Here is a 23,365-nt window from a genome sequence, read left to right on the forward strand (position 1 = left end):
GCTTTGACGGACACTAAATAACTTTCCCAGCTACAACAGGACAGCGGTAACGAGAGATTTAGCAGGATATAAATTTGAGGCCTAGTATTTAGGCGCTGGGTGACAGGTATGGGTTTAGTGACAGAATTAGACTTGAAAATACACAGTAGCGGGTGTGTGTGAAGTTATTCTGAATGACCCAATGTGCACCTTGAATATTATATACCCTTTTAGGGATAGATTTCAAATAGCTCTGATATAGCAGAAACCACTAAATTATGAAATTGCTAAATTGGGAATTGTACTTCAACCCAGAACAAAAAATGTGCTTTGACGGACACTAAATAACTTTCCCAGCTACAACAGGACAGCGGTAACGAGAGATTTAGCGGGATATAAATTTGAGGCCTAGTATTTAGGCGCTGGGTGACAGGTATGGGTTTAGTGACAGAATTAGACTTGGAAATACACAGTAGCGGGTGTGTGTGAAGTTATTCTGAATGACCCTATGTGCACCTTCAATATGATCTACCCTTTTAGGGATAGATTTCAAATAGCTCTGATATAGCAGAAACCACTAAATTATGAAATTGCTAAATTGGGAATTGTATTTCAACCCAGAAGAAAAAATGTGCTTTGACGGACACTAAATAACTTTCCCAGCTACAACAGGACAGCGGTAACGAGAGATTTAGCAGGATATAAATTTGAGGCCTAGTATTTAGGCGCTGGGTGACAGGTATGGGTTTAGTGACAGAATTAGACTTGAAAATACACAGTAGCGGGTGTGTGTGAAGTTATTCTGAATGACCCAATGTGCACCTTGAATATTATATACCCTTTTAGGGATAGATTTCAAATAGCTCTGATATAGCAGAAACCACTAAATTATGAAATTGCTAAATTGGGAATTGTACTTCAACCCAGAACAAAAAATGTGCTTTGACGGACACTAAATAACTTTCCCAGCTACAACAGGACAGCGGTAACGAGAGATTTAGCGGGATATAAATTTGAGGCCTAGTATTTAGGCGCTGGGTGACCGGTATGGATTTAGTGACAGAATTAGACTGGGATATGGCCAAAAAATAACCACACTATTGCTGGTTAAATGCACTTGGTGACGGGCGCAGCTTGCCCCTGATGTAGTATATGGCCAAAAAATGAACAGACTATTGCTGGTTAAATGCACTTGGTGTCACAGCTTGACCAACCACACTACTGAGGGTTAAATGCACTTGGTGACGGGCGCAGCTTGCCCCTGATGTAGTATATGGCCAAAAAATAAACAGACTATTGCTGGTTAAATGCACTTGGTGTGACAGCTTCACCCTGATGTAGGCTTTAGCCAGAAAACAACCACACCATTGAGGGTTAAATGCACTTGGTGACAGGCGCAGCTTGCCCCTGATTTTGTATATGGCCAAAAAATGAACAGACTATTGCTGGTTAAATGCACTTGGTGTGACAGCTTCACCCTGATGTAGGCTTTAGCCAAAAAACAACCACACCATTGAGGGTTAAATGCACTTGGTGACAGGCGCAGCTTGCCCCTGATTTTGTATATGGCCAAAAAATGAACAGACTATTGCTGGTTAAATGCACTTGGTGTGACAGCTTCACCCTGATGTAGGCTTTAGCCAAAAAACAACCACACCATTGAGGGTTAAATGCACTTGGTGACAGGCGCAGCTTGCCCCTGATTTTGTATATGGCCAAAAAATGAACAGACTATTGCTGGTTAAATGCACTTGGTGTGACAGCTTCACCCTGATGTAGGCTTTAGCCAAAAAACAACCACACCATTGAGGGTTAAATGCACTTGGTGACAGGCGCAGCTTGCCCCTGATTTTGTATATGGCCAAAAAATGAACAGACTATTGCTGGTTAAATGCACTTGGTGTGACAGCTTCACCCTGATGTAGGCTTTAGCCAAAAAACAACCACACCATTGAGGGTTAAATGCACTTGGTCGCAGCTTGTGCTGGCGCACCACAAGACACAAAATGGCCGCCGATCACCCCAGAAAAATGTGACTGACAAACGGTCTGGGCAGCCTAAAAACAGTGAGCAATTGAGGATCAGCAGCTCAATGATCCACAGCTGCAGATCGATCAGTTAATCAAGTCCTTTGGAGGAGTTAATCTGCCTAATCTCGCCCTACTGTCGCAGCCGCAACCTCTCCCTACGCTAATCAGAGCAGAGTGACGGGCGGCGCTATGTGACTCCAGCTTAAATAGAGGCTGGGTCACATGGTGCTCTGGCCAATCACAGCCATGCCAATAGTAGGCATGGCTGTGATGGCCTCTTGGGGCAAGTAGTATGACGCTTGTTGATTGGCTGCTTTGCAGCCTTTCAAAAAGCGCCAAGAAAGCGTCACAAAAGCGCCAAGAAAGCGACGAACACCGAACCCGAACCCGGACTTTTACGAAAATGTCCGGGTTCGGGTCCGTGTCACGGACACCCCAAAATTCGGTACGAACCCGAACTATACAGTTCGAGTTCGCTCATCCCTACTTACTAGTAGTTATAGGCAAAATATGAATAATATAATACCATACACAATACAAAACGGAATACAACAATTGCAGATACCCCCAGGTCTGGGGTACTGCATGGGCATGGAACCTTATAATTAAGAAATTACTAGACTACAGAGTAAGTATCTTGGGTTTGCAATGTTTTATGAGGAGATTCTCTTCTAATGATTTCCTTCAGGTTCTAGATCAGAGCCGGCAATGGTGGATGGTTGAGAACTCTCAGAAGCAGAGAGGATTTGTACCAAACAACATATTGGAGAGTACAAATAATAACCAGGTAAATAATAAAGGCAACAGATAAAAATGCAAAGTCTTAGAATGTCTGGTAATAAAACAAGAATTAAAAAGATTTCTATTGTTGTAACAGCAGGTTCCAATACAAGCAGTAACTTTGGGACAAAACTCTACACCACAGGAAGTGACTAAATGGCTACAAGATAAAGGCTTCTCAAGGATGTAAGTTTTCATCAGTTTATTTGTAATCATATTGACATTTTCATAGCAGACACTTATTTACCTGCTTTTTGAAGTGAGATAACAAGGAGTAAAAAAGATGACAGCCTATGGCTGTGGCATTTTTGCTGGATCCGGCAGGGTTCAGCAAAAACTCTTCCGTTACTTATAATACAACCATCTACATCCGTTATGAACGGATCCAGTTGTATTATCTTTAACATACCCAAGACGGATCCGTCATGAACTCCATTGAAAGTCAATGGAGGACTGATCCATTTTCTATTGTGGCAGATTTTGGCATCCGAGGACAGAAAGCAAACTACAACATGTTGCGTAGCGTTGATCGCGAATATTCTAATCGCAAATTTTTATCGTGAATATCAGCACTTCGAGAATTCGCAATGATGTAGAATATAGTGCTGTATATTCGTAATCGCGAATATTCTAGATTTTTTTCATCAGTAAATGTGATAAAAAGTGAAGTTGCATGTGTTGTGCAACAAATATGCGCATTATTAGTGCCAATTTGCGCAATGGTGAAAATAATGACTGGAGATCACGAATTCTAAAATTCGAGAATTTATTTTGAATATTATGTGAAAAATTCATGAAATATCGCAAAAACTAATATTGCCTATGCCGCTCATCACTAATGTTGCAGTTTGCTCTCAGATGTGGGAACTCAACTAAATGGAACAGAATGCATTTTGGAGCATTCCGTTCTGTTCAGTTACATTTTGTCCCCATTGACAATGAATGGGGACAAAACTGAAGCGCTTTTTTCCGGTATTGAAACCCTATGACTAATCTGAATACCGGAAAATATTAACACTAGCGTGAAAGTAGCCTATGCAAAGTGAATCCACACAATCACATTTTAACCCCTTTATGTACAGCGCTGGTCAGCACTTTAAACATGGCACCCGCTAACATGCGCAGTGGGCACCATAGCAGCCGGGTGCATGCTGTTTTCTGCAGCAGACATCCGTGGTTTAAGTCCGCAAATGGCAATAATGCTGATCGCAGACTTCGGATGCCTAGGTCAAATTTGACCATGGCATCTAAATGTGCTAAAACCTGGAAGCACGGGCTTCCGGCTGTGCTCCGGCTGCCCTCAGTGGAAATGGGGGGGGGGGGGGGGCAGATGAATTGTGCGGCAGCTTCAGTCCTCTGGCATGAACTGAAGCTAAAAATAGGAGGAATATAGCGGTTCACCCTCTTGATGCTCTGGATATGGTGATCTTGTCAATTTGACTCACCCCGTCAAAGCGATTGGTTAATTATGTATATCTAGAACAGGCACTCTACACTTGAAACCACCCGGAGAAAGTATTACCTTAAATAAGTATTTAATATTTCACAACTACATTCACAATAGATAAAAATCTGCTCTAGAACATAATTAAAAACAAAATTAAGCCTTATAATAAACAAAAAGACAATAATACTAAGTAATATAAAATTGTGTGACATACAGTTGTGTTCAAAATAATAGCAGTCAGACATCACTAACCTGATTAATCACTGTTTTTGATAAAAAAATGTATTTCTACATGGCAAATAATTTACTAGTAGGTGTAGTAGAGTAATATAAATCCAACAGACCCAACAGTAATGAAATGCATGCTGCTGAGTCTCTGTAATTCAATCACTTATTGAAAGGGGCATGTTCAAAATAATAGCAGTGCGGAGTTCAATGAGTGAGTGTAAGAGTGAATGAGTGTAATTCATTCTTTGAAAAACAGGTGGCAATTATTGCCCTTATTTAAGGAAGGAAGGCAGCAAATGTTGTACATGCTGGTTGCAGTGCATTTCTCTGAAATTCTGAGGAAAATAGGTTGTTCCAGACATTGTTCAGAAGTACAGTGTACCTTTATTAAATAGTGGATTGGAGAGGGGAAAACATATAAAGAAGTGCAGAAAATGATAGGCTGCTTAGCTAAAATTATTGCAAATGCTTTAAAATGGCAACCAAAAACAGAAAGACGTGGAAGAAAGTGAAAAATTACCATTCGAATGGATAGAAGAATAGCCAAAACGGCAAGGGCTCAGCCAACAATCAGCTCCAGGAAGATAAAAGAAGGTCTAAAGTTACCTGTGAGTACTGTTACAATTAGAAGACACCTATGTGAAGCCAAGCTATCTGAAAAAAGCCCCTGCAAAGTCCCACTGTTGAAAAAAAGACGTGCTAAAGAGGTTACAATTTGCCAAAGAGCACATTGACTGGCCTAAAGTGACATTTTGTGGACTGATGAAAGTAAGATTGTTCTTTTTGGGTATAGTGGCCGGAGACAGTTTGTCAGACGACCCCCAAACACTGAATTCAAGCCACAGTACACTGTGAAAACAAAAAACACCAAAAAATTAATTTCATAAATATCTCGCATGGAGTTATTCGTATATTACCTATAACGCTCAGAAAGCTACCACACAAGTAATTATAATTATTTAATAAACATCCATTTACAATACATTAGTAAAAAAATATTACAAAAAGCAGCAGCCATGGGAACACAGAAGTGTTACAGAAAATTAAAAAACAAAGTGAGCTCCAGACCATGAGGGACTAGTATACCCACAGTTAAAGCAGAACCAGACAAGTGGGGATCATATGGCAAAGTGCACTCAGGGTATGCACAGGGTACGCCCCTAGAGGAAGTGTGAAGCGAAACGATTGTCGGGCGGCTGCTCCAGACTAGGGTCAGTAAGATATGTGACTTTCTGTACTTTCTTTCCCCTCAGCAGTTCCATTTTTGTAGGGGGGCACGAAGGCCCACACCGCTATGCATGGATTGTGCTTGCGGTGCATCATAATTGATACCCTGTGTGCACTTTGCCATATGAGCCCCACTTGTCTGGTACTGCTTTAACTGTGGGTATACTAGTCCCTCATGGTCTGGAGCTCACTCTGTTTTTAAATTTTCTGTAACACTTCTGTGTCCCCATGGCTGCTGCTTTTTGTAATATTTTTCACTAATGCATTGTAAATGGATGTATAATAAAGAATTAATTAATTATAATTGCTTGTGTGGTAGCTTTCTGAGCGTTATAGGTGATACACTGTGAAGACAGTGAAACATGGTGGCACAGGCATCATGATATGGGGATGTTTCTCATACTAAGGTGCTGTGCCTATTTACTGCATACCAGGGATCATGGATCAGTTTGAATACATCAGAATACTTGAAGAGGTCATGCTGCCTTATGCTGAAGAGAAAATGCCCTTGAAATTGGTGTTCCAACAAGACAATGACCCCAAACACACCAGTAAATGTGCAACATCTTGATTCCAGACCAACAAGATTGACGTTATGGAGTGACCAGCCCAATCCCCAGATCTTAATCCAATAGAAAACTTGTGGGATGACATAAAAAATGCAGTTTCTGAGGCAAAACCAAGAAATAGAGAAGAATTATGGAATGTAGTCCAATCATGCTGAGCTGGAATACCTGTTCACAGGTGCCAGAAGTTGGTTGACTCCTTGCAACACAGATGTACAGGAGTTCACAGAAACAGTGGTTATACAACTAAATATTAGTTAAGTGATTCAAAGGAAAGCTAAATCTTCAAAGATTTTTCATATACTGAATTAGTGATGTGTGAGGAGGACTATGACATAGTGGGAATAACTGAGACATGGCTGGATGATAGCTATGACTGGGCAGTTAATGTACAAGGTTACAGTCTGTTTAGAAAGAATCGTCAAAACCAGAGGGGGGGAGGGGTCTGCCTTTTATATAAAGTCCTGTCTAAAGCCCACAGTCCGAGAAGATATGTGAGGGACATGAACATATAGAGTCACTGTGGGTAGAAATGCATGGAGGCAAAAACAATAATAAATTACTTATAGGAGTTTATTATAAACCACCTAATATACTAGAGTCCACAGAAAATCTACTACTAAACGAGATAGACAAGGTGGCAAATCATAATGAGGTGGTTATTATGGGGGACTTCAACTACCCAGATATAGACTGGAAAACTGAAACTTGTATATCTCATAAAGGAAACAGGTTCTTGGCAATAATCAAAGACAATTACCTTTCCCAACTGGTTCAAGACCCGACTAGAGGGACAGCTATACTGGACTTAGTATTACCCAATAGACCTGACAGAACAACAGATGTGCAGGTTGGGGGACACCTGGGAAATAGTGACCATAAAGTAATAACCTTCCAATTATCCTTCAAACAAGCGTTTCTACAGGGAGGAACAAAAATACTAAACTTAAAAAAATCTAAATTTAGCCAACTAAGAGAGGCCATAGGCCTAACTAACTGGGACAAAGTCCTCAAAAATAAAAATACAGCCACAAAATGGGATATTTTTAAAAGCATCCTAAAATCTAATTGTGAGAGGTACATACCTTATGGGAATAAAAGGTTAAGGAACAAGAAGAAACCAACGTGGATAAATAGAACTGTAAAGAAGGCAATAAATGACAAAAAGAAAGCATTTAAAATCACTAAAACAAGAGGGTAGGGAGGAAGCACTGAAAAACTATAAGGAAAAAAATAGAATATGTAAAAAACTAATAAAAGCCGCCAAACTAGAGACCGAGAGTTTAATTGCCAAAGAGAGCAAAACTAACCCTAAAATGCTCTTCAATCATATAAATGGTAAAAAGTATAAATCTGAAGGTGTCGGCCCTCTACAGAGCAATAAGAGGGGAGTTGCAGAAAACTTTCAACAAAATTGGCTTGTACCTCACAGTGGATTTTGCCTTCCTCTGGATCAACTTGCAGGATAACAGGCTGAACTGGATGGACAAATGTCTTTTTTCGGCCTTATATACTATGTTACTGTAACTGATCTCCTGGCACCCCTACCGGGTATCTCCGTTGATGGATGCTCCTAGTGCTTCCCGAGGACTCCAAGCACTCCGCTCTACACCAAAACCACCACGGGAACCAGGAACAGCTCTTACAAGAGCTAATAGTATAGCCAGGGGAGCATAGCAAATCTTCAGCGTATAGCAATCCCCGGTGTCTATCAGTTACCCAAACACCAGCCTCAACATGATGAAGGGTAAAACAGGAACTCTTTATTAAACACACAGTATTGACTTATATACACATGACATACTGAGGACATGGCATAGCAGCCAATCCTGTACAGTTTAAACACAAAATTAACCCTATTCAACAAACACAATGGCATTGTCTGTGACACAATCAGCAATGAACATGCAAACAGATATCTTCACCCCCTCCATAATGAATGAATGGGAAGAGGAGACACATGTGATGGGATTATCTCCTGAGTGTATCATAGGAGTCGGCTGCTATTATAATCAACTATCTTAATCCCATCACTAACACAATCAGTGGGAGTCTCAGTGCATAGGAAATATGTGGCATATAAATTACACACATAAATCAGGGTTCATAGTTCCTTGTAACCCCAAAAGGTCTTAGGGGGTCTCCATAGTTCTCGGACCATAGTTTTTAGGAAGGAGGCTGGCCCTCAGGCTGCTCCAGCGGTTCAGTCTGTCACAGTTACTATGTTACTATAGTGAATGTTTGAGTTTGAAAAGAAGAATACAAACACTGCTATTTTTTTGAACAGTCTAATATTCACTTTTCTTCAATTTTTTTAGAGGAACAACACAAATTTGATATATTTTTCTTCATGTTTTGATTTGGAATAGAATGTGTAGTGTTACCAATGCATTTGTGTGTATATAAATAAAAGCTATTAGAAGGATTTTGAGCTTTATTAACTTTTATAAACACACTGCTATTATTTTGAACACAACTGTATAGTGACAGTATTGCACTGAAAGCTGTATTTATGAAAGGTACACTAGTAGCTCCTATTACCAGCATATGCAAATGTATTATTATCTATAACTTACAACCAACATATGCAAAAGTGATATTTATTGTGGCAATTTTTTGGGGGTTGCTGTATGAATGTTAGTTTCCAATGATATAAACATCAGAGAGCCACTATATAATTTCGCTACCTATTAGCTACTAGTGGACCTATCATACATATAGCCTTCAGTGCAATACTGCCACTAAACAGTCAGGTCCATAAATATTGCGACATCGACACAATTCAATTTCTTTTGCCTCTACAGGGAGTGCAGAATTATTAGGCAAATGAGTATTTTGACCACATCATCCTCTTTATGCATGTTGTCTTACTCCAAGCTGTATAGGCTCGAAAGCCTACTACCAATTAAGCATATTAGGTGATGTGCATCTCTGTAATGAGAAGGGGGGTGGTCTAATGACATCAACACCCTATATCAGGTGTGCATAATTATTATTGGCAAAATGGGTCAAAAGAAGGACTTGACAGGCTCAGAAAAGTCAAAAATAGTGAGATATCTTGCAGAGGGATGCAGCACTCTTAAAATTGCAAAGCTTCTGAAGCGTGATCATTGAACAATCAAGCATTTCATTCAAAATAGTCAACAGGGTCGCAAGAAGCGTGTGGAAAACCCGAGGCGCAAAATAACTGCCCATGAACTGAGAAAAGTCAAGCGTGCAGCTGCCAAGATGCCACTTGCCACCAGTTTGGCCATATCTCAGAGCTGCAACATCACTGGAGTGCCCAAAAGCACAAGGTGTGCAATACTCAGAGACATGGCCAAGGTAAGAAAGGCTGAAAGACGACCACCACTGAACAAGACACACAAGCTGAAACGTCAAGACTGGGCCAAGAAATATCTCAAGACTGATTTTTCTAAGGTTTTATGGACTGATGAAATGAGAGTGAGTCTTGATGGGCCAGATGGATGGGCCCGTGGCTGGATTAGTAAAGGGCAGAGAGCTCCAGTCCGACTCAGACGCCAGCAAGGTGGAGGTGGAGTACTGGTTTGGGCTGGTATCATCAAAGATGATCTTGTGGGGCCTTTTCGGGTTGAGGATGGAGTCAAGCTCAACTCCCAGTCCTACTGACAGTTTCTGGAAGACACCTTCTTCAAGCAGTGGTACAGGAAGAAGTCTGCATCCTTCAAGAAAAACATGATTTTCATGCAGGACAATGCTCCATCACACGCGTCCAAGTACTCCACAGCGTGGCTGGCAAGAAAGGGTATGAAAGAAGAAAATCTAATGACATGGCCTCCTTGTTCACCTGATCTGAACCCCATTGAGAACAAATCAAATGTGAGATTTACAAGGAGGGAAAACAGTACACCTCTCTGAACAGTGTCTGGGAGGCTGTGGTTGCTGCTGCACGCAATGTTGATGGTGAACAGATCAAAACACTGACAGAATCCATGGATGGCAGGCTTTTGAGTGTCCTTGCAAAAAAAGGTGGCTATATTGGTCACTGATTTGTTTTGTTTTTGAATGTCAGAAATGTATATTTGTGAATGTTGAGATGTTATATTGGTTTCACTGGTAAAAATAAATAATTGAAATGGGTATATATTTGTTTTTTGTTAAGTTGCCTAATAATTATGCACAGTAATAGTCACCTGCACACACAGATATCCCCCTAAAATAGCTAAAACTAAAAACTACTTCCAAAAATATTCAGCTTTGATATTAATGAGTTTTTGGGGTTCATTGAGAACATGGTTGTTGTTCAATAATAAAATTAATCCTCAAAAATACAACTTGCCTAATAGTTCTGCACTCCCTGTATACACCACCACAATGGATTTGAAATGAAACATGCAAGATGTGCTTTAACTGCAGACTGTCAGCTTTAATTTGAGGGTATTTACATCCAAATCAGGTGAACGGTGTAGGAATTACAACAGTTTGCATATGTGCCTCCCACTTGTTAAGGGGCCAAAAGTAATTGGACAATTGGCTTCTCAGCTGTTCCATGGCCAGGTGTGTGTTATTCTCTCATTATCCCAATTACAATAAGCAGATAAAAGGTCCAGAGTTCATTTCAAGTGTGCTATTTGCATTTGGAATCTGTTGCTGTTATTTTCAAGATGAGATCCAAAGAGCTGTCACTATCAGTGAAGCAAGCCATCATTAGGCTGAAAAAAACAAAACAAACCCATCAGAGAGATAGCAAAAACATTAGGCATGGCCAAAACAACTGTTTGGAACATTCTTAAAAAGAAGGAATGCACCGTTAAGCTCAGCAACACCAAAAGACCCGGAAGACCATGGAAAACAACTGTGGTCGATGACAGAAGAATTCCTTCCCCAGTGAAGGAAACACCCTTGACAACAGTTGGCCAGATCAAGAACACTCTCCAGGAGGTAGGTGTATGTGTGTCAAAGTCAAAAATCCAGAGAAGACTTCCCCAGAGTGAATACAGAGGGTTCACCACAAGATGTAAACCATTGGCGAGATTCAAAAACAGGAAGGCCTTATTAGAGAATGCCAAACGACATCTAAAAAAGCCTTCACAGTTCTGGAGCAACATCCTATGGACAGATGAGACCAAGATCAACTTGTACCAGAGTTATGGGAAGAGAAGAGTATGGAGAAGGAAAGGAACTGCTCATGATCCTAAGCATACCACCTCATCAGTGAAGCATGGTGGTGGTAGTGTCATGGCGTGGGCATGTATGGCTGCCAATGGAACTGGTTCTCTTATATTTATTGATTTATGTGACTGCTAACAAAAGCAGCAGGATGAATTCTGAAGTGTTTCAGGCAACATTATTGCTCATATTCAGCCAAATGCTTCAGAACTCATTGGACGGTGCTTCACAGTGCAGATGGACAATGACCCAAAGCATACTGCAAAAGCAACCAAACAGTTTTTTAAGGGAAAGAAGTGAAATGTTATGCAATGGCCAAGTCAATCACCTGACCTGAATCCGATTGAGCATGCATTTCCCTTGCTGAAGACAAAACTGAAGGTAAAATGCCCCAAGAACAAGCAGAAACTGAAGACCGTTGCAGTAGAGGCCTGACAGAGCATCACCAGAGATGAAATACAGCGTCTGGTGATGTCTATGCGTCCCAGACTTCAGGCTGTTATTGACTGCAAAGGATTTGCAACCAAGTATTAAAAAGCGAAGGTTTCATTTATGATTATTATGTCCCATTACTTTTGTTCCCTTAACAAGTGGGAGGCATATATGCAAACTGTTGTAATTCCTACACCTTTCACCTGATTTGGATGTAAATACCCTCAAATTAAAGCTGACAGTCTGCAGTTAAAGCACATCTTGTTAAATTTATTTAAAATCCATTGTGGCGGTGTATAGAGCCAAAAATGTTAGAATTGTGTTGATGTCCCAATATTTATGGACCTGACTGTAAGTGCAGAAGTGACCTGAGAATATATATTTCTTGTTGGAATTAAATAGGCCACTATACGGTTTAACCAGAAATCAATTAAATAGTGCAGTGTGTATATATTTTTCTTATTTTACTGAAATACGCCCCAATACGCTTTCACCAGAAATAACCAACAGTGCAGTGCGTATATATTTGTCTTTTTCTAAAGAAATATGCCCCTATACGCTTTCACCAGAAATAACTGCAACAGTGCAGTGCGTATATATTTGTCTTTTTCTAAAGAAATATGCCCCTATACGCTTTCACCAGAAATAACTGCAACAGTGCAGTGCGTATATATTTGTCTTTTTCTAAAGAAATATGCCCCTATACGCTTTCAACAGAAATAACTGCAACAGTGCAGTGCATATATACTTTTCTCATTTTACTGAAATATGCCTTCTATACACTTTCACCAGAATTAACTGCAGAACTGCACTGAGAATATTTTTTTCTTTTTTTACTGTAATGCACACCTATACGCTTTCACCAGAAATAACTGCAACACTGCAGTGCTTATATATTTTTCTTATTTTACTGAAATGCGCCCCTATACGCTTTGACCAGAAATAAATGCAACAGTGCAGTGCGCATATATTTTTCTCTTTTTACTGTAATACACCCCTATATGCTTTGACCAGAAATAAGTGCAACAGTGCAGTGCGTATATATTTTTCTTGTTGTACTGTAATACGTCCCTATATGCTTTTAACAGAAATAACAGCAGAAGTGAAATGTGCATATATTTTTCTTGTGATACTGAATAACATACTAAGATATAAGCCACTAAAGGCTTTCCAACATAACATTTGCAGCCCAATAACAAAAAGCTGGAATGACAGAGCTGTCTAATGACTATTTGGATCCCCAAATAATAGTTCCCTGCATTTGTAAATCACTTTCCTATCAACGTCCCTAGTGCCTTGTGATGTCTCTCCCTACACTAAGATGCTGTGTAATGATTCTTCCCTATACTTTCCCTGCACTTATAAATCCTTTTTTAGTTTTTTAAACATAGAGGTTTTTCCAATAGCTGTCCCTAGCGCCTTCACACGTCTGTCCCTGCACTCTGAACGATGGAAAATGGCAGAATCTAAAATGGCTGCTGTATTTATAGGGCTGTGACATCACAGGGCTGGCTGGCGATTGGCTGCATGCAGGCATGTCAATCTGGGTAATCCCGCCTTCCCAGAGTTCCATGCCCCATGTCCTCAGTCCTCACACGAGTAGCCACCATTTTAGGAAAATTGTGATTCTTTACCATGAAGGGCGAGGAAATTCGCATTCGTTGCAAATCTAATTTTTCCTGAAATTCTGAGCAAATTTCACTTCATAAGCTTCGATTCGCTCATCTCTAATAAACACTCAAAAGTAGTAGGGACTAGGCGAACTTATCCTCTTCAGGACACATGACGTACCGGTACGTCATGTTGTCCTGGCACTTAAGGACACATGATGTACCGGGATGTCATGTGTTGTTCCGATCACTGCCGCCCGGCCGGCGGTGATCGGAACAAGGTGCCTGCTCAAATCATTAAGCAGGCACCTCGGCTAAATGCGCGGGGGGGGGTCCCGTGACCCCCCCCATGTCGGCGATCGCAACAAACCGCAGGTCAATTCAGACCTGCGGTTTGCTGCGCTTTCTGCAGTTTCTGATCCCCGCGGTCCCTGACCTCGGGGATCAGAAACTTTAATATGCCTAAAATATATATGTTTCACCCCCTCTGCACCCCTGAATGGTTTTATGTCAACGGGTTGCAGGTGGTGCGGGCGTTGCGGGAGGCGGGATTGCGATCCCCCGCCCGCCTCCCCTTGAATAATCGTTGGTGGCCAGGGGTATACCAGGGTGTCAGCACATTGCTGACACCCTGGTATAAACGGCTGACATCTGTGATGCGATGTCAGCCATGTGATGCGATGGAAAAGGTTAATAACAGTCAGGGAGCTCCCTCCCTCTCCCATCGGGAGGCTGCTGTGCCTTTGCAGTCCCCGTACAGGATGGGGTAACAGAGGGAGGGAGCCCCCCTCCTTACCCTTCCCAGTCTGCGAAGTTGTGGCCACAACTGAGCAGACGGGGAAGGTACCCATGGCAACAGGATGCCTTCTCAGGCATCCTGCTGTCCATGGTGCTGAACAGATCTGTGCTAAAGGCCTAGATCTGTTCAGACAAAGTGTAAGTAAAATACAGTACAAAACACTATATAGTGTACTGTAGTGTATTATACAGACATCAGACCCACTGGATCAAAATAAAAAAAAAAACATTTATCACTGATTAAAAGTGAAAAAAAAAATCCCTACACATGTTTGATATCGCCACGTCCGTAACGACCTGATCTATAAAACGGTCATGTTACTTTACCCGAACGGTGAACGCCATAAAAATTAGAAATTTAAAACTATAATGAAATTGAAATTTTGCCCACCTTACTTCCCAAAAAAGGTAATAAAAGTGATCAAAAAAGTTGCATGTACGCCAAAATTGTAACAATCAAACCGTTATCTCATCCCTCAAAAATCATACCCTACCCAACAATCGCCCAAAAACTGAAAAAACTATGGCTCTTAGACTATGGAAACACTAAAACATGATTTTTTTTTGTTTCAAAAATGAAATCATTGTGTAAAACTTACATAAATAAAAAAAAGTATACATATTAGGTATCTCCGCGTCCGTATCGACCGGCTCAATAAATATCACATGACCTAACCCCTCAGGTGACCACCGTAAAAAAATAAAAATGGTGTACAAAAAGCAATTTTTTTGTCATCTTACGTCACAAAAAGTGTAGTAGCAAGCGATCAAAAAGTCATATGCACCCCAAAATAGTGCCAATCAAATCGTCATCTCATCCCACAAAAAATGAGACCCTACTTAAGATAATTTCCCAAAAACTGAAAAAACTATGGCTCTTAGACTATGGATACACTAAAACATTTTTTTTGTTTTAAAAACTAAATCATTGTGTAAAACTTACATAAATAAAAAAAAAATTATACATATTAGGTATCGCCGCGTCCATGACAACCTGCTCTATAAAATTACTACATGATCTAACCTGTCAGATGAATGTTGTAAATAACAAAAAAAAACGGTGCCAAAAAAGCTATTTCTTGTTACCTTGCCGCACAAAAAGCGTAATATAGAGCAACCAAAAATCATATGTACCCTAAACTAGTACCAACAAAACTGCCACCCTACCCTGCAGTTTCTAAAATGGGGTTACTTTTTTGGAGTTTCTACTCAAGGGGTTCATCAGGGGGGGCTTAAAATGGGACATGGTGTCAAAAAAAAACTGTCCAGCAAAATCTGCCTTCCAAAAACCGTACGGCGTTCCTTTCCTTCTGCGCCCTCCCGTGTGCTCGTACAGCAATTTATGACCACATATGGGGTGTTTCTGTAAACTACAGAATCAGGGCCATAAATAATGAGTTTTGTTTGGCTGTTAACCCTTGCTTTGTAACTGGAAAAAAAATATTAAAATGGAAAATCTGCCAAAAAAGTGAAATTTTGAAATTGTATCTCTATTTTACATTAAATCTTGTGCAACACCTAAAGGGTTAACAAAGTTTGTAAAATCAGTTTTGAATACCTTGAGGGGTGTAGTTTCTTAGATGGGGTCACTTTTATGGAGTTTCTACTTTAGGGGTGCATCAGGGGGGCTTCAAATGGGACATGGTGTAAACCAGTCCAGCAAAATCTGCCTTCCAAAAACCAAACGACGCACCTTTCACTCTATGCCCGCTGTGTGGCCGTACAGTAGTTTACGGCCACATATGGGGTGTTTCTGTAAATGGCAGAGTCAGGGCAATAAAGATACAGTCTTGTTAGGCTGTTAACCCTTGCATTGTTAGTGGAAAAAATGGGTTAAAATTGAAAATTTGGCAAAAAAATGAAATTCTCAAATTTCATCCCCATTTGCCAATAACTCTTGTGCAACACCTAAAGGGTTAACGAAGTTTGTAAAATCAGTTTTGAATACCTTGAGGGGTGTAGTTTATAGAATGGGGTCATTTTTGGGTGGTTTCTATTATGTAAGCCTCGCAAAGTGACTTCAGACCTGTAGTGGTCCCTAAAAATTGGGTTTTTGTAAATTTCTGAAAAATTTCAAGATTTGCTTCTAACCTTCTAAGCCTTGTAACATCCCCAAAAAATAAAATATAATTCCCAAAATAATTCAAACATGAAGTAGACATATGGGGAATGTAAAGTCATCACAATTTTTTAAAGTATTACTATGTATTACAGAAGTGGAGAAACTGAAACTTTGAAATTTTCAGATTTTTCCAAATGTTTGGTAAATTAGGTATTTTTTATGCAAAAAAATAATAATTTTTTTATACTTCATTTTACCAGTGTCATTAGTACAATATGTGACGAAAAAACAATCTCAGAATGGCCTGGATAAGTCAAAGCGTTTTAAAGTTATCAGCACTTAAAGTGACACTGGTCAGATTTGCAAAAAATTACCTGGTCCTTAAGATGACATAAGGCTATGTCCCTAAGGGGTTAACAAAAAGCATGTATGTTTGCTATTTTCAGACTAAGAAAAATACATTTTCTTCATGTTTCCACTCTTCCTTTACAGCACAGTAAGGTGCCTTGGAGTTTTAAGAGGGGATCAACTATTGGACTTAAGTCGCGATGACCTGAAAGCTGTTTGCCCTGAAGAGGGTGGTCGTGTGTATTCACAACTCAATGAACTTCGACTTTCCTTACCGGTGAGATTTAACTTTGTGGACCTAAAAATAGTTGCTTATAGCAATCATTTTACTTTTACGTACTAATAAGTTCACAATATAAACATTGCAACTAAGATGGAATCTCGTTGCTATGTATTTTTACTATGTTGGTGGTTGCTTTCCTTTCACCAGCAAACTAATTTCTTAATGGGTGGCAGGACTGCTTTTTAGTCAGTCCAGCCCTGGACTGGAGAACCCCAAAACATGTAATTTATTCAGAGATATTAGATATGACACTTTCTTGACTGTACAATTTATACTGAGAAGTCAATGCAGATCATTTTCTCTGTCCTACATACTACTGGTTTGATGTCAGGAGTATGGTGTTCTCTGAGCTAATCAGATATCTTCCCTCAAAATTAGGGCTCATGCACACGACGGTTGTTGTTTTGTGGCCCGTTTTTAACCGCCTAACGTAGATGTGCGGTCCGGAGGCGGCAGCGCTGCGCACAGTCACGCATATACGCGTCATCTCGTGAGACGCGAGATGACACGCTTTGCCGGCCCGCGCATGCGCAGTTCGGGCCGGCATTTCGTCGAGGGGGGGTCACGTCATCAGCTTGCCAGCCAATGATCGCGGCTGGCAAGCTGATGATTTTAAAAAAAAACAGAGTGCCAGATAACAGATCATATTAGTAAATATGATCTGTTATATGGCTGGCCTGCTCCTCTGCTGGTTCTTTTCGTCGGTTAGATCCAGCAGAGGAGCAGGCTACACAGTGAGTACACCAACACTACATACTAGCCCCAGATCACCCCCCTGAACCCCAATTAACCCTTTGATCACCCCTTTGATCGCCCCTGTCAATCACTAGTGAAAGAAAAAAGTGATCAGTGTAAACTGTCACTTTTTTTTTTCACTGGTATTGACCGTTAGGTTTTAGGTATAGTTTAGGCCCCTTGGTTAGGTAGTTTAGGGATCGGTTAGCGCCCAGCCCAGCGTATCGCTAATCAGCATTTGTACTTTTATAGTATCTGGAAGTGATCAAAACTGATCACTGTCAGATCTATAATTGTATTAGTGTCACTTTAGTTCGCCCTCCACCCAAAACGCAGTGTTTGCCCGATCAGGCCCGATCGGTCGCCCACACGTGCGTTCACCCACGTCCGCCCCACCGCAGTGACAAAAAAATATATTTTTTTTGATCACTGCACATTCACTTTACACGCGCTGCGGCGATAAAAAAATCAGTTTTGATATTTTTTATCAACCGCAGCGGCCTCCGGTACTTCGCTAGCTTCCCCTTTGAAAGACAGGCTTGCTTTTTTTTCTTGGCTAGTCTCAGGGAATACCCCTAAATTTAGTTGCCCAAATGTCAAACAGGGGGTATTCTTCTGAAGAGGCCTACAGGCTTCTGACCCAGTCGGTTGAGGAATGGGAACCCTCATCTGATGAATCTAGCGGGTCAGAATACGAACCTGTAGAAAGCAGTGGCTCTCTGACCCAAAGTTCGGACGAGGAGGCTGAGGTCCCTGATAGCACCAGGCGTACCCGGCCCCGTGTCGCTAGACCACAGGTTGCGCAGGATCCGCTTCAAGAGCAGCAGAGTGGGGCTGCTACTGTCGGATTACGTGGTGAGGCATACACCAGCGCAGCCCTCCCTGGACCTAGTACCAGCACTGCCGTAGAACATGGTGAAGTAGCGAGCACCAGAAGGGCAGTTGAAGCTGGTACGGTGGCACGTGCAGTAGTGACCCCGTCGCAGCCATAACAAAGACGTGCCCGTAGAGCCCCTAGAATCCCTGAGGTGCTGGCAAACCCTGATTGGCAGTCCCCAACTTCAGCCGCACCTGTAGTTTTTCCTTTCACTGCCCAGTCTGGAGTTCGGGTTGAGACAGCTCAGATCGGTTCGGCCCTGCGATTTTTTGAGCTGTTCTTGACTGCGGAGCTCTTAGACATAGTTGTGGCCGAAACAAACAGGTATGCCACACAATTTATAACCGCTAACCCGGGAAGCTTTTATGCCCAGCCTTTCCGGTGGAAACCAGTCCAAGTTTCCGAAATTAAAACTTTTCTGGGCCTTCTCCTCAACATGGGTCTAACTAAAAAGCATGAATTGCGGTCATATTGGTCCACGAACCCAATGTCCAGGGCACGTTTTGAGGCCATCCTGCGTTTCCTGCACTTTAGCGACATCACCGCCTCCCGTCCCAGAGGCCACCCTGCTTTTAACCGGCTACACAAAATTCGGCCCCTCATAGACCATTTCAACCTGAAATCTGCAGATTTGTATACCCCAGAGCAAAACATCTGCATAGACGAGTCCCTGATACATTTTACCGGGCGCCTTGGCTTCAAACAATACATCCCAAGCAAGCGCGCCCGGTATGGGGTCAAATTGTATAAGCTCTGTGAAAGGGCCACAGGCTATACCCACAAATTTTGGATCTATGAGGGAAAAGATCAGACCCTGGAGCCGGTCGGTTGCCCTGACTACCTGGGGAGCAGTGGGAAGACAGTTTGGGACTTGGTGTCACCCTTATTCGGCAAGGGGTACCATCTTTATGTGGACAATTTTTACACGAGTGTGGCCCTCTTTAGGCATTTGTTTCTAGAACGGATTGGCGCCTGTGGCTTCCCCCAACAGCTTGTTACCACCCGTCTTGCAAGGGGGCAGAGGGCCGCACTGTGTAACGAAGAACTGCTGGCGGTGAAATGGAGAGACAAGCGTGACGTTTACATGCTCTCCTCCATTCACGACAATACAAATTGAGCGAGCAACCCGTGTCATTGAAAAGCCCCTCTCAGTCCACGACTATAACCTTCACATGGGAGGGGTGGACTTCAATGACCAGATGTTGTCTCCATATTTAGTTTCCCGCAGAACCAGACGCTGGTATAAGAAGGTGTCTGTATATTTAATTCAATTGGCTCTGTATAATAGTTTTGTTCTCTACAGTAAGGCTGGGAGAACTAGATCCTTCCTCAAATTTCAGGAAGAGATCATCGAGAACCTCCTGCACCCAGGAGGTTCCGTGGCCCCATCCACCAGTGTAGGTAGCCGTCTACACGAGCGGCATTTCCCCAATGTCGTTCCTGGTACCTCAATCCAACCGTCACCCCGAAAAAGATGTCGTGTCTGTAGCAGGAGTGGAATAAGGCGTGACGCCCGCTATTTCTGTCCTGACTGTCCTGACCACCCTGCCCTATGCTTTTGAGAGTGTTTCAGGAAGTACCACTCACAGGTACACTATTAGCATAGGGATCACATCTCACCAGGGCAGGCACACAGGGCTATTAGGGCCCATTCACTCACACAGCTGCTGCAAACGTCTCCTTTCACCTGGGACAAAGTGCATAACGCACTTCGCCACATCTTTGGGCGATTTGCGCTGTGCACATTGACCCATGGGGAAGTAGAGGTTTGTTCTATTAAGGTAAAAAAAAAAAAAACACCAGTAAGCAAAAAGGTTAATGTTTAGTTAAAAAAGTTAAAGTTTATATATTCTGTTCCAAAGTTAATAAAATTATTGCGTTGCGGCCTGGTTTTTTCTTTTTTTTTTTACCTTCCAGGTGGACCAACCGATCGACTAGCTGCAACTGTAACTGATGTGCATTCTGACAATGATCGATTGATGTGAATGGAGAAATCTGGTTTGCCAGGGCATACGAGCTAAGTGGGTATGGATGTTGGACGGAGCTCCTATGTCCTGGCAGACCCTTTCCCCTCCTTTTTTTTTTTTTTGGCAGAGATTTTTTCATCCACATTGATCGATGCGAATTGCCTAAATTGCCAGGGCAGTATAACTACCCCACAAGTGACCCCATTTTGGAAAGAAGACACCCCAAGGTATTCCGTGAGGGGCATGGCGAGTTCCTAGAATTTTAATTTTTTTGTCGCAAGTTAGTGGAATATGAGACTTTGTAAGGAAAAAATAAAAATTAAATAAAAATCATCATTTTCCGCTAACCTGTGACAAAAAATAAAAAATTCTAGGAACTCGCCGTGCCCCTCACGGAATACCTTGGGGTGTCTTCTTTCCAAAATGGGGTCACTTGTGGGGTAGTTATACTGCCCTGGCAATTTAGGGGCCCAAATGTGTTTGAAGTACTTTGCAATCAAAATGTGTAAAAAATGGCCTGTGAAACCCGAAAGGTGCACTTTGGAATATGTGCCCCTTTGCCCACCTTGGCAGCAAAAAAGTGTCACACATCTGGTATCGCCGTACTCAGGAGAAGTTGGGTAATGTGTTTTGGGGTGTCATTTTACATATACCCATGCTGGGTGAGAAAAATATCTTGGTCAAATGCCAACTTTGTATTAAAAAAATGGGAAAAGTTGTCTTTTGCCAAGATATTTCTCTCACCCAGCATGGGTATATGTAAAATGACACCCCAAAACACATTCCCCAACTTCTCCGGAGTACGGCGATGCCAGATGTGTCACACTTTTTTGCAGCCTAGGTGTGCAAAGGGACCCACATTCCAAAGTGCACCTTTCGGATTTCACCGGTCATTTTTTACAGATTTTGATTGCAAAGTACTTCTCACACATATGGGCCCCTAAATTGCCAGGGCAGTATAACTACGCCACAAGTGATCCCATTTTGGAAAGAAGACACCCCAAAGTATTCTGTGAGGGGCATGGCGAGTTCCTAGAATTTTTTATTTTTTGTCGCAAGTTAGTGGAATATAAGACTTTGTAAGAAAAAAATAATAATAATAAATAATCATCATTTTCCGCTAACTTGTGACAAAAAATAAAAAGTTCTATGAACTCACTATGCCCATCAGCGAATACCCTAGGGTGTCTACTTTCCGAAATGGGGTCATTTGTGGGGGTTTTCTACTGTTTGGGCATTGTAGAACCTCAGGAAACATGACAGGTGCTCAGAAAGTCAGAGCTGCTTCAAAAAGCGGAAATTCACATTTTTGTACCATAGTTTGTAAACGCTATAACTTTTACCCAAACCATTTTATTTTTTTTGCCCAAACATTTGTTTTTTATCAAAGACATGTAGAACTATAAATTTAGCGAAAAATTGATATATGGATGTCGTTTTTTTTGCAAAATTTTACAGCTGAAAGTGAAAAATGTCATTTTTTTGCAAAAAAATCTTTACATTTTGATTAATAACAAAAAAAGTAAAAATGTCAGCAGCAATAAAATACCACCAAATGAAAGCTCTATTAGTGAGAAGAAAAGGAGGTAAAATTCATTTGGGTGGTAAGTTGCATGACTGAGCAATAAACGGTGAAAGTAGTGTAGTGCAGAAGTGTAAAAAGTGGCCTGGTCATGAAGGGGGTTTTAGCTAGTGGGGTTGAAGTGGTTAATGAATCTGTTCCGTATCTGAGTTATTTTTTTTCTCTGATTTAAGTCCTCTTCCATTCCGATATTCCACAAAACATATCCGTATGGTTCCATATGCGATACGTTTTTTGCGGATCGGAAACTGAAAGAGTAACTTATTAATCACCAAACACATGAGCAATATGGGCTGGGCATAGCATTTCTACAGTATGGATCCGCAAAATACGGATGAAATACGGATGACATACGGATGTGTTCCGTGTGCTTTCTATATATTTTTTTCTATATATAGGGCCTCGGGCCGTGATTTGCGGACAATAATAGGACATGCACTACTTTTTTGCGGAACGGAAATACGGAAACAGAATGCACACGGCGTACCTTACGTTGTTTTTGCAGAACCATTGAAGTGCATAGTTCTGCATACGGTCCGCAAAAGAAAAGAGAATGGAAGCGGAAAGTAAATGCGTTTGCGTGCATGAGCCCTTAGGGATCATGCACACGACCATTGTTTTGCGGTCCGTTTTTTACGGATCCGTTGTTCCGTATCTGAGGTTTTTTTTCTCTGATTTAAGTCCTCTTCTGTTCCATTATTCCACAAAACATATCCGTATGTGATCCATTTTTTGCGGATCGGAAACAGAAACAGTAAATTATTAATCACCAAACACATGAGCAATATGGGCATAGCAAAAAATTAAATTATATTTTTTTTTTTTAAATATGTTTTATTAATTTATAATGCAAAAATTCATATCCATATTACAATTATAATATTATAAAATCCTTCAGTCCGTAAATTTGTGATTTGCAACATGATTAAGAATAATTTCATGCAAGTATCCATGCTTATGGAGACAAAAAAAAGTAAAAATGGAGATCTCACTTGCTGGGGGAAAGGCAGGATACGTCCGCCATTCACAGCCTAATAGGCAAAACAAACACACAGAGCATCCCACTTGACATATTGTTATCTATAGAGGGGAAAAAAGGTTAGGGGCCCTCAGCCCGGGTGACAGCCAGGGAGCGAGCGCGCGCCCCGCGCTCTCTCCCCCGATCATAGGCGGGAAATTGACAGGATTGACCATCATGTAACCATTCATCCAGTGCTCACATTAACCGTACGTAGCGGGCCTACTGCGATCTTTGATCGCAAGCATTTCATAAAACAAATTTGG

At 41.4% G+C, this 23,365-nt stretch overlaps 1 protein-coding gene across 5 annotated transcripts in view; it reads left to right on the forward strand.

The window, feature by feature from the left end:
• The window catches only part of EPS8L3 (EPS8 like 3), a 244,681-nt gene that overhangs the window by 215,759 nt on the left and 5,557 nt on the right, over positions 1–23,365 (forward strand). For 4 of the 5 annotated variants that reach the window (XM_044286110.1, XM_044286109.1, XM_044286108.1 and 1 more), the window contains exons 17-19: positions 2,698–2,796; positions 2,887–2,975; positions 16,782–16,914. In XM_044286110.1, the coding sequence (XP_044142045.1) occupies positions 2,698–2,796; positions 2,887–2,975; positions 16,782–16,914 (321 nt within the window). The remainder of the gene's footprint in view (positions 1–2,697; positions 2,797–2,886; positions 2,976–16,781; positions 16,915–23,365) is intronic. The other variant, XM_044286112.1, reaches the window with a different exon arrangement.

This window comes from Bufo gargarizans, chromosome 3, assembly GCF_014858855.1.
Source record: "Bufo gargarizans isolate SCDJY-AF-19 chromosome 3, ASM1485885v1, whole genome shotgun sequence".
NCBI lineage: Eukaryota > Metazoa > Chordata > Amphibia > Anura > Bufonidae > Bufo > Bufo gargarizans.